Source organism: Pollachius pollachius (assembly GCF_949987615.1).
Source record: "Pollachius pollachius genome assembly, chromosome: 1".
NCBI classification, from domain to species: Eukaryota; Metazoa; Chordata; class Actinopteri; order Gadiformes; family Gadidae; genus Pollachius; species Pollachius pollachius.
This window is the reverse complement of record NC_136934.1, coordinates 8825599-8845598: the sequence shown is the minus strand read 5'-3', so window position 1 is coordinate 8845598 and position 20000 is coordinate 8825599. Positions and strand designations below refer to the sequence as shown.

Here is a 20000-nt window from a genome sequence, read left to right as displayed (position 1 = left end):
CACACACACACACACACACACACACACACACATACACACACACACACACTAAGGCTACATGGAGGCAAGCTTGGCGTGAACCTTGGTACATTTGCATTATTTATGTCGAAAAACTTGTCCTAACATCAGAGTGCCTCCCTGGCTCCAGGAGAACCTCACTAATGGCGGTGCTTTGGAAATGAGCAGCATCTCTCTTGCGCTCGCCCAGCGTAGAATAGAGACAGATGCAACACTTATGGACTTGGACGCGGCCGTCCGAGCGAACAGCCCTGCGTCAATTTAGGGAAGCGGATGCAAATAAGAAAGACAGCCACAGTGTTTGTTGATGGCGATGGGCTCGGGGTTTCATTTGTTTGCTTTGACTTGGTAATTGTGTGGTCTGTTGTGCGACCGGGCTTCGGGGCTGAACCTCACAAGGATTAAGGAAACAATATATCATCACTCTGGCTTCACATACGGAGGGAGAGCAACAGTGGAAAGGACGAGGGAGGTAGGGAGGGAGATGGAGGGAGAGACTTGATCGAGGCCCTCCCAGGCATCTACTTCCTGTTTCTCTTAACGTCCTCCACTGATTGCCTCTCCAACGATTCAGTCAACAGAAAACAAAAAGTGTTCTTGTTTTTTTTTAAATTGACAAGCCACGCCCCCTTTGCTGCTGTGGGGTTCTGCGAAGAGAGAGAGAGGGAAGTGGTTGGGCAGAGGATTAGCAGGCGGATTTAGCAACATTTCTCTTCTCCGGGGCTATTTGGTTAACCCTTAAACGCTGCCAGACTCCGCCCCTCCCCTTCTTCTTGCTGCCACTGCCACCATACATATAGCCATTGACACCCGCAATCACCGCCCCCTTCCCCTCAACTCCTCCCCCTTCGCCGCACCCCCCTCTTAAGGGGGGGCGGGGGATGGAGGCCGCGTTCCTAAATCCTTTTGAAGTCCTAAGCACTGCAGAAATCCATTGAGAGCCATGTATAATGGCTTTTAAGAGAGAATGTTTAGCTGTATGCCGACCCTATGGCTTATGAACCGCTGGCATTTTAATGGATTTCTTTTTACACCCCCCACCCCCGTACCCCACTTCCACTTATTTTTCCCCCCTTCCCCACCACTAAATCCAATGGATTGTCCCTCATTATCATTTAAATAAGCCCCTTCTTTCTGCTCCGAATGCTCAAAGTTGAATGAACTCTGCATAGTAAGGCCAATTCAAAATGGCCTTGGCCTCCCACAGCCGGTTCACACACACACACACACACACACACACACACACACACACACACACACACACACACACACATATGATCACACGCACGGGCACACACATTACACACACACACACACACACACACAGCGGACAAAGATTTGTGTCACAGAAGGCTCTCGGCCTCTCTCTCCCTCGCCTCCAGAGTCTGGCGTGAAGGTAGAGCGAATGGTTGAGCGGAGTAGGCAATAGTCTTTTGACTCCCGCATAGCGTGTCTTTTCTGCTCACGGCAGGACCTCTCCCTAATCATCGCCGCGGGGGTGCTGCTGTGAATCAGAGGTGGAACACTGGCGTTGATGAGGGCGCCGACCCTCTGAGGAGGTGTGTGGAGTGAGGCCAGAGAGGGAGGGAGGTGGTGCCGGTGGCGGTGGTGGTCGTCGGGTCTGATGGAGGGAGGGCATCAATTGAAGGTGGAAAGCTTTGGACAAAAATGGCGACGCAAGACTACTCCTCCGTCGGAGCCCAGGGTGAAGCACGGAATAAAATAAAGGAGTGGAAAAATAAAGGAGGAGATGGGGAGATTGGTATTCTTGCCAGGCGCAAGAGCTAGAGAACAGAGGAAAACTCGTTTGTTGTCTCTCGGTCCACAGCCATGCAGTCATCCTGCATTAGAGGAGGGAAACTGCAAGAATAGCACCTTGTTGTTTACATTAGAACAACACATTGTTCTAGACTACCTCATCCTGCATTAGAACACCACGCACTGCACTGGAGCTTCTCACACTGCATTAGAAGAACACACACTGCACTAGAGCACCTCATACTGCATTAGAACTCCACATACTGCCCTAGAGCCCCATTAGAACACTGCACTAGAGCTTCACACTGCATTGACTGTATTAAAGAACAACGTGCTTAATGTGTTAGGGAGTCCACGTTTAATACAAGGAATGTAAGTTAGCAGTTACCAGTGGGAATGGCATACTGAAAGGTCACAGCAAAAAGTAAACTACTAAGAAACTAAGAAAAAAATACAGTGGCTTATAATACCATCAGTGTTACACGGGCTACGTGCCAACGGCTTGTATCTACTGTACGAGTAAATATATGAATTTCAGTCACCCCCACCGATGCAGATGTCATGTATGTTTTACATTCCAAGTAGCCACTTTTAGAAGAATGATGTGCCAGAGTAATAAAAACTACATATAAATGATTTTATTTATTCCGGCCGCCCACTTGTGAAAAAAAACAATAACACTAAACCTCAAAATGCAATATCCGAGTTCACACTGCATCCCATTACCACGTTATCTCCAGATGCAACGGATCAATCCGGGTGCACATGTCCGTCAATCGACAGAGCCACACTACAAACTTTCTTTATCATCTTGTCAATCGTCGGTCTATCGCCCCCCCGCCCCCCCTTCGTCGCCCCGGCAACGGGGCCGAAACCTTTCCCCCCCGCTAATAATCAAACAGTCTCGCCGCATCAGTTACCGGGTGAGGACTCCTCAGACGGACTCGCTGGGCGGGCGTGAGCGATGGCTCGCAGCGAGAGCCGCAGTCTGTTTCCCCGGCCCGGGCCAGAATGGATGGGAGGGGCATGGCGGGGGAGGGTAAAAGGTTAACGTGAATATTGATATTAAAGGCCCGTCGCTTCATCATGTCTGTGTCAGCCAGCGAAACACTTCTTAAAGGTCATCCCTGTTCTGCTCTCTCTCTCCCCACAGAGCTCCACTCACTCGCTGTCAGGCCGGGGCTACTCGGTAAGTGACATTTTCATGCTTCACGGGCTTTTACGGAGGAATTACAATTTCCAACGAGCCGCTTTATGGCCTGGGCGCCCCGACATTTTAATTATGTTAAATAGAGTAATGGTGAAATCATGATATTAGGGACATTACTCCTGGCTGACTGGCTGATTAAATTGTGGGAAAGGTGTCCTCCGCCGCTCGGTGAGCAGGAGGTTTCTCTTTATAGACATCAGTCATGGCCGTCCGCCCGGTGAGACAGGCTGGCTTGGCTGGCTGTCAGACACTCGCTTCCTCTCCCGCTGATGGAGCGAAATATACGGTGCAATCCCCATGAAATACATCGCGGCGTGCACCCGGGACCAGGGGGGTTGAATGTTGGTCAGGGTAAATGGGCCTGGGATGAATACGTCCAAGGTGTTCTGAAAACACGTATTTTTTCCGCCCCCTAAATTACAGTTTTCTCGCACCTCCTATTTGACACAGTGTCAGAGCCAGACATCTTTTGTTCTTGGGAACACATTGCATCATGCCTGTTCTGAGTCATGCATGTGCGTTGCACACACGCTCACCACCCCAAGCCAGCACGGTAATGGTGTTTGACAGTCTGGGGGCAACGTCCTTAATGCTCTGGGCTTTGAGCAAGATTTCGTAACAGGAATGTTCTTTTTAAGTGCGCGACTCTTGGCTGATGAGTGACATATGGCGGTTCTCATCGCAGCATAGAAGCAATCATCCCTAGAATCAAACCAAAAACTATAAATGGTTTGTCACTGTTAATCTGCCTCAAAGGACCGCAGCCCAAGCGCTGAACAAAGCTTAACTGGAATAGGCATTGATCTCGGCGAGTCTTTTTTTTCTTTCCGTCTTCCCTTTCTTTGATTCCTTTTTCGGTTTTCTTCTTCTTTTTGCTTTTATTCGTCTTCTCCCCTTTGTAATGCAACGTGTCACGTCCCTATTCCTGTGCGGACACATTTTTGGAGACAGATGAAAACAAACAAGACCTCCCAAAAAAAGAGCTTTGGGCTCAAACTGTCAGTTTGAGTTGCCGTGGAAACGGGGTCTTCCCTTCATCTGAAAATACGAATGGGCAGAGAGAGAGAGAGAGAAATAGAGAAAAAGAGAGAGGGAAGAAGACAGAGAAGGACAGAAACAGAGACGAAAGGCAAAAAAAGAGAGAGTTGGCTAGGTCAGGAAGGGAGGAAGTCTTAGTTCGTCCAATTCTCCTATATCTGGCTGCCTTATGGCGCTATCATCTGTGTTTGACCCTTGCTCTGCCGGCACCTCCTGGGTGCCCTCATGCTCACTCCCTGCTCTTGGACCCTGGAGCCCACTCAAGGCCCCTTTAGACCAGGCTCTCCATGGTTTTGGAGCTCCATGGCTGCCAGCAGGATGAGAGGCAGGGGTGAAGGGCAGGACCTTCCCAGCAGCTTGCTGGAAAGTGAGAGGTCCGGGGGCAAAGGGGCCGCAGCCTGGACATGGAAAGGAGGAGGATGTCCAAAGGAGGAGGAGGAAGAGGAGGAGGAGGAGGAGGAGGTGAGGGCTTTTTTGCATGGGAGGCCAAAGAGCAAGAGAGTGGTTGGGTTTGCAAAGAGCAGAGCAGAGTAGAGTCGACGCGAGGCATGAGGCGAGAGCCTTGAAGCCAAGGCAGTGATGCAAACAACAGAAGGTTTCTCCCTGCCAGCTCCCATTGCCATCTCCTTCATCACTCCCCAAGAAGCACCTCGGGCTAGGGGAGGGGTTCGAGGGGGGAGAAGGAAGGAGCTGTGGTTTGGGTGGTGGAAAGGTGGGGGTAAAGTAATCTAATTTCAACATCACTTGTTTTTTTTGGCGACTATATGTCTGTTTTTATGTTGCCTCTCAGGCTCTGGTCTTTACCGGAATGGTTTATTGAGGAACGTAAATAAATGATTCTCGCTGCGTCGGCCTCAAGCTCATAAAAGGAATCGGAGCAGCGAATGGCATTCACCTTTTAACTAGGATGGAGCGCCCAGGCTTATGCATACAGGCAACATTGGATTGGTTTTTTATTTGACTAATTCAGTTTTATTGGGTGTACAAGGTATGCGGTGTGTTTGAGTACCCGTTTTTATTGGCCAATAGCAGGGAAAGAAAACACAGACATATTGTGGAGTGCCGTCGTAGCGTTTGTCTGAGCAGTACCAGAACACTTTCCATTCATGGACCAAAGCAAACTTCCCCATCGCTATCATGTCATTTTTTATGCACATTCAAAATATCTCCTATTTTGCCAGCCACCATGACTTCCTTTGATGGAATGTGTTACACGGACACAAGCAGCTCATTTTACTTTTTAATCTAGTGTGGAATGTGGCTAAGGAGTTTTAGTTGAGTGTTGGCGTCTTAAAGCTTTACGGGCATCTTACATTCTTCCTCCACACCGAAGCGGGCGTCTGTGTGGTTAGCTGCCTTCACCTCGCTCGTCGCCTGCCCGTGTCATGGTTTGTTTTTCCAATTGATGCTGTCGCTACAGATGGGATTGAAACAGCCATGTGCCTCACTGACACAGACACACACACACACGCACACACTAACACACGCACACACACACACACACACACACACATGTACACACGCACAGACGCACACACACACACACGCACAGACTAACACACGCACACACACACACGCACAGACGCACACACACACACACATGCACACGTGAACAGACGCACACACACTCACACTCACACACACACATACATACTCATGCTCTCTCACACACACACACACACGCACACACACACACGCACACACACACAATCTTCGTAGAGGCTAATCTGGTGCACCACTTTTGACGGTTGAGTCCATGAGTAATAAAGGTACCTTCAGCCATGAAACCCACTATCTTCGGGTGGTGGGTTCCACTATTTCAACAATCTTTCCTACTTTCTCCACTGTCTCTCTTGCTCTCTCTCTCTCTCTCTCTCTCTTGCTCCCTCTCTCCTCTCTCTTTCTCTCCCTCTCTCTCTCTCTCTCTCTCTCTCTCTCTGTCTTGCTCCCTCTCTCTTTCTCTCCCTCTCCCTCTCTCTCTCTCTCCCTTTCTCTCTCTCTCTCTCTCTCTCTCTCTCTCTCTCTCTCTCTCTCTCTCTCTTCTCTCTCTCTCTCTCTCTCTCTCTCTCTCTCTCTCTCTCTTTCTCTCCCTCTCCCTCTCTCTCTCTCTCTCTCCCTCTCACTCTCTCTCTTTCTCTCTTTCTCTCGTTCTCTTTCTCTCGCTCTCGCTCTCTTCTTTCTTTTCTCTCTCTCCAACAGGCATACTTCAGTAAATTCTCGGCCATCTTGTGGAGATAGTGTGTGTGCTTGACTCATCACTGAAGATAGACTGTGTGTTGTTTGTCCTTCTCAAGGCCTCTGTGATAGCATTCCTCACAACAAAACCCTCAACCCATTCAGTCCATGCAACCTACCACCATCTTAGACTAGAACAGCGGTAATCGCCTTGCTGTCCACACACCTACTTCCCCATTCAAGTGGAGCTCAAGACCTTCCCTCTTCTTTACAATGTATTGTCCAAGGTTTTTTCCCTGTTCTTAATTCATCCCCCAAAATCTCAATGTGTACAGCTGGGGAAGATGTGAGCGACAAACAAATCGGTTATGGCCAAAAAAAATTAAATGGACAATATTATTGAGGGAATCGTTTCTGTTGGTCAAACTGGAGAACAGAGACCTCAGTGTTCACCCCCCCCCCCGGCGGCAGGTTGCTGTACAAGTGGCCACTTCAAACTGGACTCTATGTGGGTGCTTTACTAAAAAGAGCCGGTGGTTTTAATTGATTTGGCATTCAAGACCTCCACATTGTTCCAAACGCATCTCATTTGGCTCACTACGCTTTGTGCAAGATCTTTATCAAATACACGGATTATGTCAGTTAATTATGATAGGAGCTATTAAAAGGCTCCACGCTTTATTTAACCAAGCGGGACGAGTCAATGGATTAAATGCTAAAAGCGTTGATTGAGAGGAAATTGAGTTGAAATTAGACATTATTATACAGTCAACGAATGTTTTAACGGTACATTTTAATTCCCCTTAACTAATAATGGAACAATTTGCATTCTTATCTTCTCACTCTATAAAACATCTCCCTTCCCTGTCTGGAGTCCTTTAGCAAGCCTGCCTTCTCTCCCTCCCTCCTTTCACACCCCGAGCGCCCACTGCAGTTCGCAGGTGTTCCCCCGCCGACGGCACGGCACAGGGGGAAAATTAGTGGAGGAACCCGGCCGCCCAGCTGGAGAGGGCTGGGGCCCTGACATTGTGTCGGCCCTGGGGGTGCGGGGCCCCTGCCTGTCAGCGAAGGCCCTCTCCACAAGAGCCGCCCCCCCCGAAAAACCTATTTGTTTATCTGTGTGTGCGGGGGCCCCTTGCTTTCGAGTCCCCACTGCTCAACGCGCACGCCGGGGAACCCGGGCTGTTGCCGCTAGCAACAGATAAAAATTGCTGTTAACCACAGCAGGCCCCACAGCACATCAATCATGTGGGCTGCAGATAAAGGCTTTGGGGGCTGCGGTGACCAGGGCGGTACAGGCCGGTTTAAAAATCCCTTTTCCAGTGGATGAGCGCGCACTGGCGGCTGGGCAGAGAGGGCCGCCATCATTCAAAGGAGGGAAGAGGAGGAGAAGAGGGGAAGCCCTTTTTTTTCCAGCCGTGCGGTTTTGGTTCTAATGGAGATGCATGAGAGCCCCTCAACACGGCGGGGACTCTGGGAGGGGTCATTTAAATAAAGAGGCGACACGGTGAATTAGTGTTGACCGAGGCCTGCGCGGATCGAGCCGGTGCGTGGTTGCGGTTGTTCCAAATGAACTCTTAATTGCTTCTGCCTCTTGGCTTTGCCGTCCCGAGGCCGTTGGAAGAGTCAGGGACGTTTGGCTCCGCTGCGTTCAAGCACCTCCCCCACCCCCCGTCCGTCCGTCCGTCCCTCCCTTTGTTAGATTAGAGTGGAGACCGCCGATTAGAAATGCCCAGGATCAACCCCCCCCACCCTGTCCAAGGCCCAGGGGAACATTACCCCACAATATCTCTCAGCAGAGGCGTGTTGAATGGTTCGACCTTCCTCCATCTCCCTTTTTTTCCCCTCGCCCTTAACGGAGAAATATGGTGATGACTTTGGTGGCCGGTTAATGAAAAAGAACAATACCGATATTTTCTTACATTAAATCTGGTTAATGTATTCCCAGCGAGGCTCTGTGCTATCGTCTAGCTTGGAGCTCGTCCAAATGAAACACAGGTTCTTGTGGGGAAAACCATTAGCAGCCCAGCCCCCCCCAACCCCCATACACACCCTCCACACACCCACCCACACACACACTCACTCACTCACTCACTCTACTCTCTGAAGCCCAGACTTGATCATCATGTCTCTTGGTTGGTTCGGGATACATTGTCCCCTAAATTGTCCCCCCCACCCCCCACCCACTCATCCCCCACCCACTCATCCCCCACCTCACTTTGAAGCAAATGGCTCCATAACACAACGATCAAAAATCACTCTGAGGATTTGTTTACTGTGCTGCTCTCTCGCCATTAAGTTTCACTGTAGCGCTTTAGACAAATAAAGTGATAATTCCACTTTATCATATGTTACACAAACCACAATCAAACGGCAATTACATGCTCCCTCTATTTGCGAGCGCGCCCAACGCCGATGTGTACGTTTTAATGAGCGCGGTAATGAATGCTCTGGGTATTTGGCAAGTCTCTGAGATGTTGCCTGGGCTTTTTATGGCCCCCCATTATAACGCACAATTTGCATCAGCGAATTACAATGCTCCATATCATTATGGCGCGCTGAGGCTCGATCATAAATTAGAGCTCCAATTACAAACTTCTATCTGGAAGCCGGGGAAAGGATCTGCTGGCAGCCCAACAGAGGCAGGGGAAACCAGGGCCTCCTGTGGGTCACAGGCGAGATGGTAGCGCGCACATACGTGCACAGTGCTTGTGCGAACGCACGCAGACAGACACACACACACACACACACACACACGAAGGCAGACACACAAACGCATGTAGACAGACACAGTAAAAAACACAGGCGCTAAGAGGGACACACACACTCGCACACACACACACAAACATGCACATGCAGACACCACACATATTCACACACAAAGATACACAGTTCGCAGGGAAGCCCTTCGTTCTATTGGAGCGGGTAGCTTTGCATCCATGATTGTCGTACAGCATGCTAGTCTGCAGCCAATATGGCAAGATTTATTTTAAAGCGTACAGGGAAATAATTTTGCGGGATCCTTGCCTGTTCCTATTAGTACCACCTGAGCATGTATATTAACATTTTCAGGATGTCATGTCTACTGAATTACTCTGACTTCATTAAACACAACAATATGTCGGGCTCTCTCCGTCTCTCTCTTGTTCTTACTCTTTCTTTCCAGCTTTATATTTTCTTTCAGCGTGATTGTTCTCTGGAGGCTGCCTAATAAATCACTGGGATTTATCACGCCGTAGCTTATTAATTCATCGCCACCAGAGTAATATTAGTCTCTGTCATTTAAAGACGCCAGCAAACATGGCAGTGCTGGTGGTGGGTGATGAGTGGCCTTGTTAAATTGAGCAAATAAGAGACACAAAGAATATAACCAAAGTATTAGATTCCTACACGTTGCACATTTTGTCGTCACTGGCCGCTATGGCTATAGCTTGTGCTAACGCACTCGCTGATGCTGCCTCTACTGACACCCTGCATCCAGACAACCGACACAGTATCCAGCGGCTCACCATCCACTCCGTTAGCTTCTCGCACGTACGACGGACGTGTCGGCGCCAGTGCGCCCGTACAGACAGAGGGACAGGGAGCAGCGTCACCGTGACGACCGTAATCCGCGGTCAAACCTTTGCAGGGGCGGCAGGGGGTAGAACAAAGACTCAGGTAACAGATCGCTTCAGGCGCCCGGCAGGCGAAAAAGAAACACCACCCCCTCCCCTACCACCTACCCCGCTCTACGGCGCTACCAGCCCAGCCCCCGCCCCCTGGCACCACCACCACCTCCATCACACGAAGCCGCTAGTCTCCTGTACACTGCTGATGAGACAAAGGGCCCCGGGGCCCTTTCCCCGCCCCCCTGAACCCAGCAGAGCCTCCTGCCGCCACGCCAACAAAGGCTGATGGGGAGGAGAGCCCGGGGCAGGCCCGTCTCCACAGCTGAGCTAAAATGTTCCCTTTCATGGCCTCTGTGGATTTGCACCGTGGGATTGTAGCAGGGCAGAAGAATTAAAAGGCTCCTCTCCTTCGCCGCAGTGTGCCGTCTTCCTGCCAGAGCTGCTACCACGTCTTCTTCTTCTTCTTCTTTTTTTTCATTTTTTTTTTCATTATAATTCACCAGTTGTTTTTTTTTTTCTTTCTTTTTGTTTTTGTAACTTCTTGCTCTTTCGCTGTTCACACCTCCCACATCGTTTTACGAGGCTAATTTCGCAAGCTATACGAAGCTCCACTTGTAGCGGGTTGGGGGGTGTGAACTGATGTTTAATTCATAGTTTCCATCTTTTGCATTTTTGCCCTTGAATAGCTTTACGATCAAACGCACGCTTCCTCGTCTGTGGCAAGAAAGAAAAAACGGCACCCTGGCGTAGTCAGAGTTCAAGAGATTAAGATACTGTATTTTACACTCATAAATACCCCCTGAGCATTTTTTTGTGCCGTTGTTCATGCTTGTATACACCAGCGAGGGGTTAACGCCTAAGAACTCTCCTCAACTCTTTCACTCACACGCACGCAGACACACACATGCACATGCACACACACATCAAAAGGCATACACACACACACACACACACACACACACACACACAGACACACACACACACACACACACACACACACACACACCTACACAAGGGCACGCATATAGACATGCGCACACACACACACCAAACACCACACACCCCACACAGTGCGCCTTTATCCAAAACCTTTACTGAAAAGTTTTAAGTAGGTCATGTTCTACCATTTGTCTTCTAATCACTCAGAAAAACCTCCAACAAAGAGCCACAAGCTGGGCTCCTGGGACTCCAGTCAGCAACAATCATTTGAGGCCCCTCTCTCTCGTCTTGCTAGTTTCCAGTGTCTCTCTGCCTCTCATTCTCTCTCTCTACTTCTGGCATTAGCCACGTAACTTCACCACCGCCACCACAAACCATTGCAGAAAAAGTCTGCCATGACACCACCTCCTTGGTCCTGCTCCTTATCTGGGCGTGAGGTGTCACTTCAGGGACCAGGAGCGGGGAACTGATACCTGATGGGGTAAAGAGGGAGCCGGGGTCGGGCCTGGGGGACCCAGGGAGGGTACAAAGTCTGCTAGCCATGCATACCTTTCTATCGCTCTCTCTTGTTCACTCTGTCTCTGTCTCTGTCTGTCTCTCTCTGTCTATTGTTGTCTCGCTGTCTCATTCTTTCCCCATTTCTCTTCTCTCTACCTGACTCTCTCTCCCTCTCTTAATCTCTCTCTCTCTCTCTCTCTCTCTCTGCCCCATCTCTCTCTGTCTCTACCCGTTTCCTGTCGCGTTGTCTCTCTTGGTCTCTCTTGGCTGACTGAAACATTAAACATAGTGGTTTGCAGAGGCAGGGGCCCTGTGGTCTGGCCCCGGGGCCCTGCCATGCCCTTGTGGCTAACAGATGTGACACACAGGTACAGAACCACATCTATCTTTAACATCCTGTTATACTGAGCCGATAGCGTGTGGGCACTCGCTTTGGCGGAACAGGCGTACAAAACCCCCCCACATGGCCACATTCGCTGTACGTGCTATATGTACATATGTAGGTACACACACGGGCACACACAAACACACACACACACCGAAATATGTGCAGACATCCCGTGCGTGGGCATGCGTACACACGCCGCCTACACGCTAGCATGCTAGGACTGCTAGCGTTAGGCCCCTGGCCAGGCTGTTCTTGGCTCGCCTGTCAACTTCACCCTATGTGCTCTCCCCCAGGGCGAGCAGATTGTGGAGCCTGGTGAGGGGGTCTGTGTGTTTAGATAGATGAGCTTAATGGTAATTGCGTTTGGTTTGTTCGGTGGTTCGGCGCGGTCCCTCGTCGGGGGTCCTCGGGGCAGATGTCGACGCTCCCAGTCTAGGGAGGGGAATAGCCTCTCAGAGCCTCTCAGAACCAGGCCCGGGGAGAGCGAGGGTTAGGGTCGGATCACATTTAATGTGCATCGTTTTATAATTTTTTTGGTGATGGATTTTTACCATTGTGTCAGAATTGAATTTCCGAATTGCTTAGGCTGGGGGGGAGGGGAGTTCCGATTTATTTTCCACCGAGTTAATTCAGTTTGTGTTTGCGTGTGCTCGTGTATAGTTTTGTGTCACCAGGCTAATCACACTCAGTTGGCTTAACGTTGACACCCCTTGATTGGGGGTTGTCAACCACACAAATGCATATAATAAAAAAAATAAACCTAAATGTTAATCAATCGCCAGCTCCGCCTTCTTGCTTTCAACCGAGCCCAACAACCACACCCACCAGCACCCCGGCACAGTCTGTCCCCCCTGCATCCCCCACCAGCCTCCCCTCCATGAGTGGTTGGCCTTGGCTGCGATTGCCCCGAGCCTGGCCTGCCGTCGCAGTGGGTTCCTGGGCGCCCCTCCGCCCAGTCTGGCCCGCGCTGCCAGCCAGCCTCCTGCTCCACCGAGGCTCCACCGCCTTCATTACGCCTGCCAGATGGGCTGAGAATTAGATCCAAACTCCCACCACGGGAGGGAAGGAGGGAGGGAGGGAGGGAGGGCGAGCTGGGGGGAGACGGACGGCGTGCTTGTGGGAGAGGGAGGAAGACAAGGGGGGGGGGGGGGGGGGGTAAAAAAGGGTGAAGAAAGTAATGTTTTTTTGTTTTCATTTAGGTTGCAAGTTATTACGTTTTAATGTCACACCCCTGGGATGCGGCGGCATTAAATGCCTGTTCTTGAATAATCGACGCTAACCGCAAGCAAATGCTGGGGAGAAATGAAATTAGCGAGCGCAGCAATTTGCCACAGTGATTATGGGCTCCTCAGAGGCACTTCCTGATGATTTAAGAATGCTAACATTTAAGCAAGTCGGATCTCATTACTCTTCAAGGTTAAATCTTGCTGTGGCGGGGAGGCAGCTGCTTTATTGGAAATAAGGTTTTGCTCTCTCTCTCTCTCTCTTGCTCTCTCTCGCTCTCTCTCTCTCTCTCTTGCTCTCTCTCTCTCTCTCGCTCTCCCTCTCTCTCTGCCTTGTCATCTATCTTTTTCTCTCCATCCACCTCTTTAACGCTCCCTCCCTCCTCCAGCTCACTCTCAATCTCTTGCTCTCTAACGCCGTCCCACCTCTCCCATCCCTCCCTCCCTCCCTCCCCCTTGCACTGTCTCATTGTCTCGCTCTCTCGCTCCCCGTCTCTCTTTGTCGGTGCTGTCTCTCTCCCTGCTGGAGCGGTGCCTGGTGGCTGGGGGTGGAGGTCTGTTAGACCCGCTGACACCTGGTGCCAGCTCCAAATTGGATCAGCGATAGCTGGCTTCAGCCGAGGCGTCATTTGTCCTCCATCACTCCCCAGCTACTTATAAACGCTGTCGCGCTTGTTACCCGCTTCCTCTTCCTGGTCATGACACACGGCGACACGACTGCTTGACAAGGTTGTGCGGCGACAAAACAAAACAATTCCGTCCTCTTTTCTTCCGGGTGTGTGTGTGGCTGTGAATCTATTCTACAGCGTTTTTCGGAGCGCGGCGAATTCCCTGTTTTTAATTCTGTAGCGTTCTCTCCTCTCTCTTCCGTTTCTTGGAGCTCCTTGTGGAAGCTGAAGCCATTTTCCAGGTCATTTCCCTTCCTGGCACCCTCTGCCAGTCCGGTGTTTATCTAAGCCCGCCATTCACATCTGTTCTCCGTACTAACCCTCATCCAATTAGAGGTCTTCAGTCAGTGGCCTATGCGCTCCATGAACACAAACACAAAAACAAACACACACTGGCACTCACCTACACGCATGCAAACAAAGGCACACACACACACGGCCACATAGACACACACCTCGCCACGGGTACTGAGCAATATGGATTCATGCATTCTCTCCTCCATTATGCGGCGCCAGATCTTTTAAGCTCGTTTCCCCCACCGCACACGTGTGGACCCAGAAGGGGCGGGATCAGCTGGGGAACTGATAGACGATGAGGATGTTGAGCCATTGATGGGGGGCGGGGGGGTCGTGTGCAGGATGCAGATGCACTCTGCTGCCGCTTCACCACCACCGTGGTAAAGTATCGATCCATCCGCCCCAGGGTTGAGTACGTTTGGGATAAGGGGGGTTTAGTTTAATCTCGCCGGTTGTAGGAAAACAGGAAGCTGTGTTTTTTGATGAGTTTGAGGAATATGTTGATTTTGTTTGTTTTCAGGTGGTGGGGGCTAGGGCTGGGGGGAGAGGGGAGGGGGGGGGGGTGCATTGAAAGTCAAATGTAATCATCCTCCTGCATGGTGTCTTGTAATATATGGTTTGTTCTCTCCAAAGTGCTTTCATCAAGGTCATAATTAAAACAAAAAAATTCTAAAGACAGATGCATGCAAGGTTGATGTTAATCACAACCCTCTGCTTGATTTTGCCATTGCCGTTGTTGCTGTTGTTTTTGTTATACTTGTTTATTTGTTTCTAACAGCTTTTATTTTGTTGGCACATGTTATTCCTCCTTGGCACCTTGAACGAGCTACCAACATAGAGCTTGATGTAGTCAACAAAGATGGCTCGACCGGATTCTGTGCTTCCTCCTTTTCAGCTACAGCGTGGTTTACCATATATCTGACGCCTGCACATCACATTTCCGTCTTTGTTACAGCCAATAGGATTTGGGGGGAAAAGAAGCAAGGTTATCCCTAGAAACAAGGCAAAAGCCCCTGAACTGTAACCAGGCGTTTCCACATGAAACAGTTCTGCTTAAGTATGATTAGCAGAGATTAAGCTAGGTTTGTTTTGCTTCGCAAGGCCCCATGACAGTTTGGAAATGGATTGAGAGCAGCTTTCTCAAGCGCAGCCTGCCTAATCCCACGCCAGGAGTTCTCACCCACCTTCTCTGAATTATTTACTTTGCATTCCCCCACATCGGCTTTGAAGCCCGGGGGCCTAAAGGTAACGTGTGTAAAAAATCTCTTAAACCTAAAACCAGCAGAAGCATTGCCAATACAGCCATAGGTATTTTCAGGGCTTGTAGTAGAAGTGTTTAGTAGTAGAAGTGGGCTTGTAGTAGTGTTTTTCGGTGCAACGTTTTCACTCGAGGATCGCTTGAATCAATACTACACCATACCCGTTTGACACTTGATTTCTCCCCCCCAATAAATGATTGGGTTCCAAACACAGTGTGTGCCCAACGTAGGGCTATAGCGATAGCATATGGCATCCTTTTTTGTTCGGCGACCGTTTCCTATTTCCAGATGATGAAACAGCGCGCCATCCCCCTGGGTGGGGGCCGCCATGTGAATCGATCTCGCCCGCCAATTCATTCTCCCGCGGTGGATCCCATCTCCATGCCGTCCTCTATCATGTATATGAGATTGTGGCAGTGCGCACACGCCGGATGATGTGATCCCCAGATAGATTCATTCATACATAATCATAAAAGATGGGCTTGGACAGGGCTACTTATTTGACAATCATTGAAGTGCCATGCTGATGGATGGGCGTGGGAGACACCCCCACATCCTCCACCACCACCCCCACCACCACCACCTCCGCCACCGCCGCTCCTGTAACACCACACCCCAGCTCAGTCGGGTTGCCATGGCTCCCGCTCTTGATCCCTACCTATTTATTTTTTCCGCTGCCATGGCCCAAGGTCTTCACTTTAGAAGAGAAATATCAAATTGAATTAAAATTGCCCGCTCAAGCAGAGCAGAGGCCCGGCGCGCCTTAAAGATCACACGTCTGTTCCTGCGACTCGTTGCAAAGTCAATCTCTCCTCCTCTCTCTCTCTCTCTCAATCCCTCTCTCTCGCTCCCTCTCTGTTTTCCTCTCACTCTCACACTCTCTCTCTCTCTCTCTCTCTCTCTCTCTCTCTCTCTCTCTCTCTCTCTCTCGCTCTCCCTTCCCCCCTTCCTCGCGTGGTAATGTGAATTATTCATGCCGGCGGGGCTACGGCGAGCTTCATCATGTTAAAGTGCCCATGACATTACTGATGGAGCCACTGACGCCGCGGCGCAGCTAGCAATGCTAATGCATCTGGAAGGGGAAGGAATAGGGGAAGGGAGGAAGGGAGGAAAGGGGAAGGCATGGCCCGGATCGCAGCACAGATAACGGCCCGCCATTCAGGGATGCAGAGGGCAGAGAGCTGAAACCCTCTCCCATTACAAAGGAATTGGTGTGTGGGTTTGGGTGTGTGTGGGTGTGTGTGGTGGTGGTGGAGGGGGGGGGGTGGATGTGTGAGACACAAAATGGTGTGTGGCATTTATTAATTATTTGGATATTGCATGGTACGTACCATGTCCTTTGTCTTTTGGGGCACTTCTTATAGGCAATGTACATTTTTTTTCTTCTGATGATACAAATAATAACCATTTTGTGGTCTCCCACAGTTTCCCCAAACCTTCAAACAACCTTTAGTTTAGTGAGATTATGACTGGTGTCGCCTTCAACAATGCTAATACTTCTGCTCTTGCTCTCTCTCTCTCTCTCTCTCCTCCTCTCTCTCTCTCATGCTCTCTCTTTCTCGCTCTCTCTTTTTCGCTCTCTCTCTCTCCCTCTCTCTCTCTCTCTCGCTCTCTATCTCTCTCTCTTTTTATCTTTCTCTTTCTCTTTCTCTCTCTCACTCTCTCTCTCTCTGTTTCTCTGTCTCCCCCTCCTCCCTCCCTCTCTCTCTCCCTCTCCCTCCCTCTGTCTCCCCCTCCCTCTCTCCCTCTCTCTCCCTCCCTTGTGTCCTCAAAGGACCCCCAAGAGAGATCACCTTGCGTCACCACTGCTCTAACACAGCCCGTCAGACACACACACACCACACACACACACACACACACACACACACACACACGCACTCTCTCACCAGTGTGCGACTCCGGTTCTGTTGTGTTCCCCCCTGAAATTCAATAAGCCGACTCAATTGTGAAGCGCAAAGAATTAAAGCGCGGCCGGTGCTATTGCATGTAGAGCATCAATTTAACAGGTGGGAGGAAGAAAGAGCTGTTGAATGGCGCTTGTACATAATGTCCACCCGCTGGAAAGCATCAGCCCGCTCCTCCTTCTTTGTCCTCCAGGTATTCTGTGTTCCACGGATAAGAATGCCGTGATTGATATGGATTTCTAAGCCACTGCGTTATCGCATCGCCCATCTCGCTTTTTCCGTTCTTCTTTTTCTGTTGTTTTTTTGTATCCTATCTGCTTGGCAGACACATGCAAACAGAAGGGGGTGGAGAGGTGTGTGTGTGTGTGGGGGGGGGGGGGGGGGGGGGGGGGTGGGGGGGGGGTAAGCGGGTTATTTGGTTATTTCGCAACGTTTGTAAATCGATCTTGAGGACGTGCTGGTGCTATCTCTCAAGAGAAAGAGAGTGAGAGAGACAGAGTCAGAGAGAGAGAGCGCGTGAGATGGCAAGCTAGGGAAGGGAGCTGTTTCCACTGTCTGCGGTCGTGTTGCACAGCGGCCTCTGAGGTGGTGTGAGGTGCTGTGAGGCGCCTGTGAGTTACTACTCCTCCTCCTCCTCCTCCTCCTCACCGCGTCGGAAACCCAAAGGGTCTGGTCTCTAAAGTCTCAGCGGCGAGATGAGCCGCCACTGATACGCCGGTTCCCACAATCGCACTGCTTTCTGAAATTTCACAACCGGTAGCGGTTAGTGACAGAGAAAGAGAGGTGTTTGTGTGTGTGTGTGTGTGGGGGGGCGGGGGGTGGGGGGGGCAGATATAATCTCACCTGATTATAAGAAAAAAAAGTGACAGAGCAGTGAGGGAAAGCAAAAGAGAGAGACGAGAGAGAGAGAGACAGAGAAAAGCAGTGAAATGGAACAAAAGGCGCGGTATGAAAGTGAGACTAAAAAAATGAGCACACAAAAGACCTGCAAGGGAATTGTGGACCTCATCCGGTCTTTGAGGTCGTAACTGTGTCTCGATTCACACATCTTCAGCTGCAGCAGCAGCCCTTCCCAAGAAGAGCAGGTCGGAGGTGCAAAACCACCCAGGCCTCGCTTCGTGTTTCGTTACCTGATTGAAACCACGTCGAGAAACGCCGGTGTCAGCACGTTAAACTATGGTCCAAGGAGAAAAAACTGAACGCTGCTCGCGGTTCCCTTCGAGACACACGTATGCACACACAACACACAACCCAACATCCTGTGTCCCCCTTCCTGAGTTACAAACACCTCACGGTTGGATGGGTCTCGGTTGCATTCGCTGTCTCTGGGAGGTCAGCTGAAAGGTTACGGGTTTGAACCCCGATGGACCTCACCTGCTCATGAGTGACATGTGTGAAATTAAAATTATCTTAATCCACTGCAAGAGTCACTTTAGATAGAAACATCTCCTTAAGGGCTTATACGTCGTGTGGAGTCTTCAGTGTCTTTTGTGGAATTAATATCCAATATCAGATTATAGTTTATTTTTGGCAATCCTCTGCTGCTCCTCTGCACCACCTGTGTGCTGCCACAATCCAAAGGACAGGTGACATGTGACACCACTGATTCTCCGCGACTCCCTGTCCCAAATACAGGCACGTAAAAATCGGCGACACATTTGTTTGTGTTATTTTGTTATTTCGACAAACCAGAAGCAAAAAAAAACTATAATTGGGAGCAGACTCTCCGTTTTTGGATTTTCCCCAAAATTCCCTTAATTGACAGTTGTCATGACAGGTCTACCTCCCCCCTTCCTCCCTCCCTCCTTCCCTCCGTCCCTCCCCACGGGTGGTGTGCTTGTTAGCAGCGCTGCCACAGGGTCTCATTGCCATGACGACTCATGACACAATCTATTACGTTGACAGGGAGCCTCTGCCTCTCACGACTGACACCAAATATTGGTTTTGCTGATAAATCCCGAAAGAAACCCACATAAGAAATGGCTCATTATTGTTGCAGGGGAGGGAATAAACAGGGGACCGCCTCACAGCAGAACGTGGGGGGCTGTCCCAGGGGAGAGGAATCTCGGGGGTTGAAATGAAGCTCCCGCTTCTCCCACACTCTTCGCCCTCCCCCAAACCTCCCCCCATTCCCGTCTCCCAACTACCAAGGTAGCGGCAATAGGTTGGGAACAGAATGCACCTCCATAACTGAGCCCAGCCCACCCATACCCCCTCTAACCCCCCCCATCATCCCCGCCTTCAGCTACCGCCAGCTCCGATGTAGTGTTAAGCGCAAGGCAGGAAACACTCTCCCGTTTAGCATCCAGCTCCAGCAGCAAGCCTTCAGGGCAATGTTGGTCTTTTCATAAGTTACAAAGATGTAATTAGAAAAATTAGCTCAGTCGACACTCAGGGTTGCGTTTTCTTTTTTTAATGGCTGCCTGGGTTGTTAATTAGCAGGCAGTCACCGCTACCCAAAAAGCACACATTGCACCCAGGGCCCGGAGCATCCTCCACCTGACAAGCCAGTGCCAGAAGCGGGGTAATGAAGACGCACGCATCCCACAGGCTCCACTTGTTTCACTTGCCAGCCAAGGTTTGATGCCGGAATTCACACCGAGCCACCGCGTGAATCTCTTGTTTATGCCTCCGTGTCAGCCTTCTATCCTGGGTGGGAACGCCGCATTCTTAAACTATCTTCTTCCTGGAGTGCGAGTGCAGTCAGTTGTTCTTGCAGGGTTTTGTGGTTTCACCGTAAACCGTGTGGTGTTTCCATTGGAGCCATTCCCCCCTCATGGCAGTGTCATCAGGGGCGGGGGGGTGTTCATGTCCGAGGACACCACCCCCCCCCCCCCCCCCCCGGAGACACGGTCGGCATCTCGATTCACAGACGTTCTGTCACTGCTTTTTAATGATTGGCCCACGGTTATTTGCAGCAAGCGGCTGTTTTATTGGTTTGAATAAATTTCTCTTCGCTCTGACATGAGGCCTTCTCTTTAAATTGGATGGAAGGTGCTGGATGCCAAGCGGGA

At 50.4% G+C, this 20000-nt stretch overlaps 1 protein-coding gene across 8 annotated transcripts in view; it reads left to right on the top strand.

The window, feature by feature from the left end:
* The window catches only part of fbrsl1 (fibrosin-like 1), a 250091-nt gene that overhangs the window by 104294 nt on the left and 125797 nt on the right, over positions 1-20000 (top strand). For 7 of the 8 annotated variants that reach the window (XM_079746814.1, XM_079746816.1, XM_079746819.1 and 4 more), the window contains exon 4: positions 2930-2965. The exons of the other annotated variant lie outside the window; for it this stretch is intronic. In XM_079746814.1, the coding sequence (XP_079602940.1) occupies positions 2930-2965 (36 nt within the window). The remainder of the gene's footprint in view (positions 1-2929; positions 2966-20000) is intronic. 8 annotated transcript variants of the gene reach the window in all.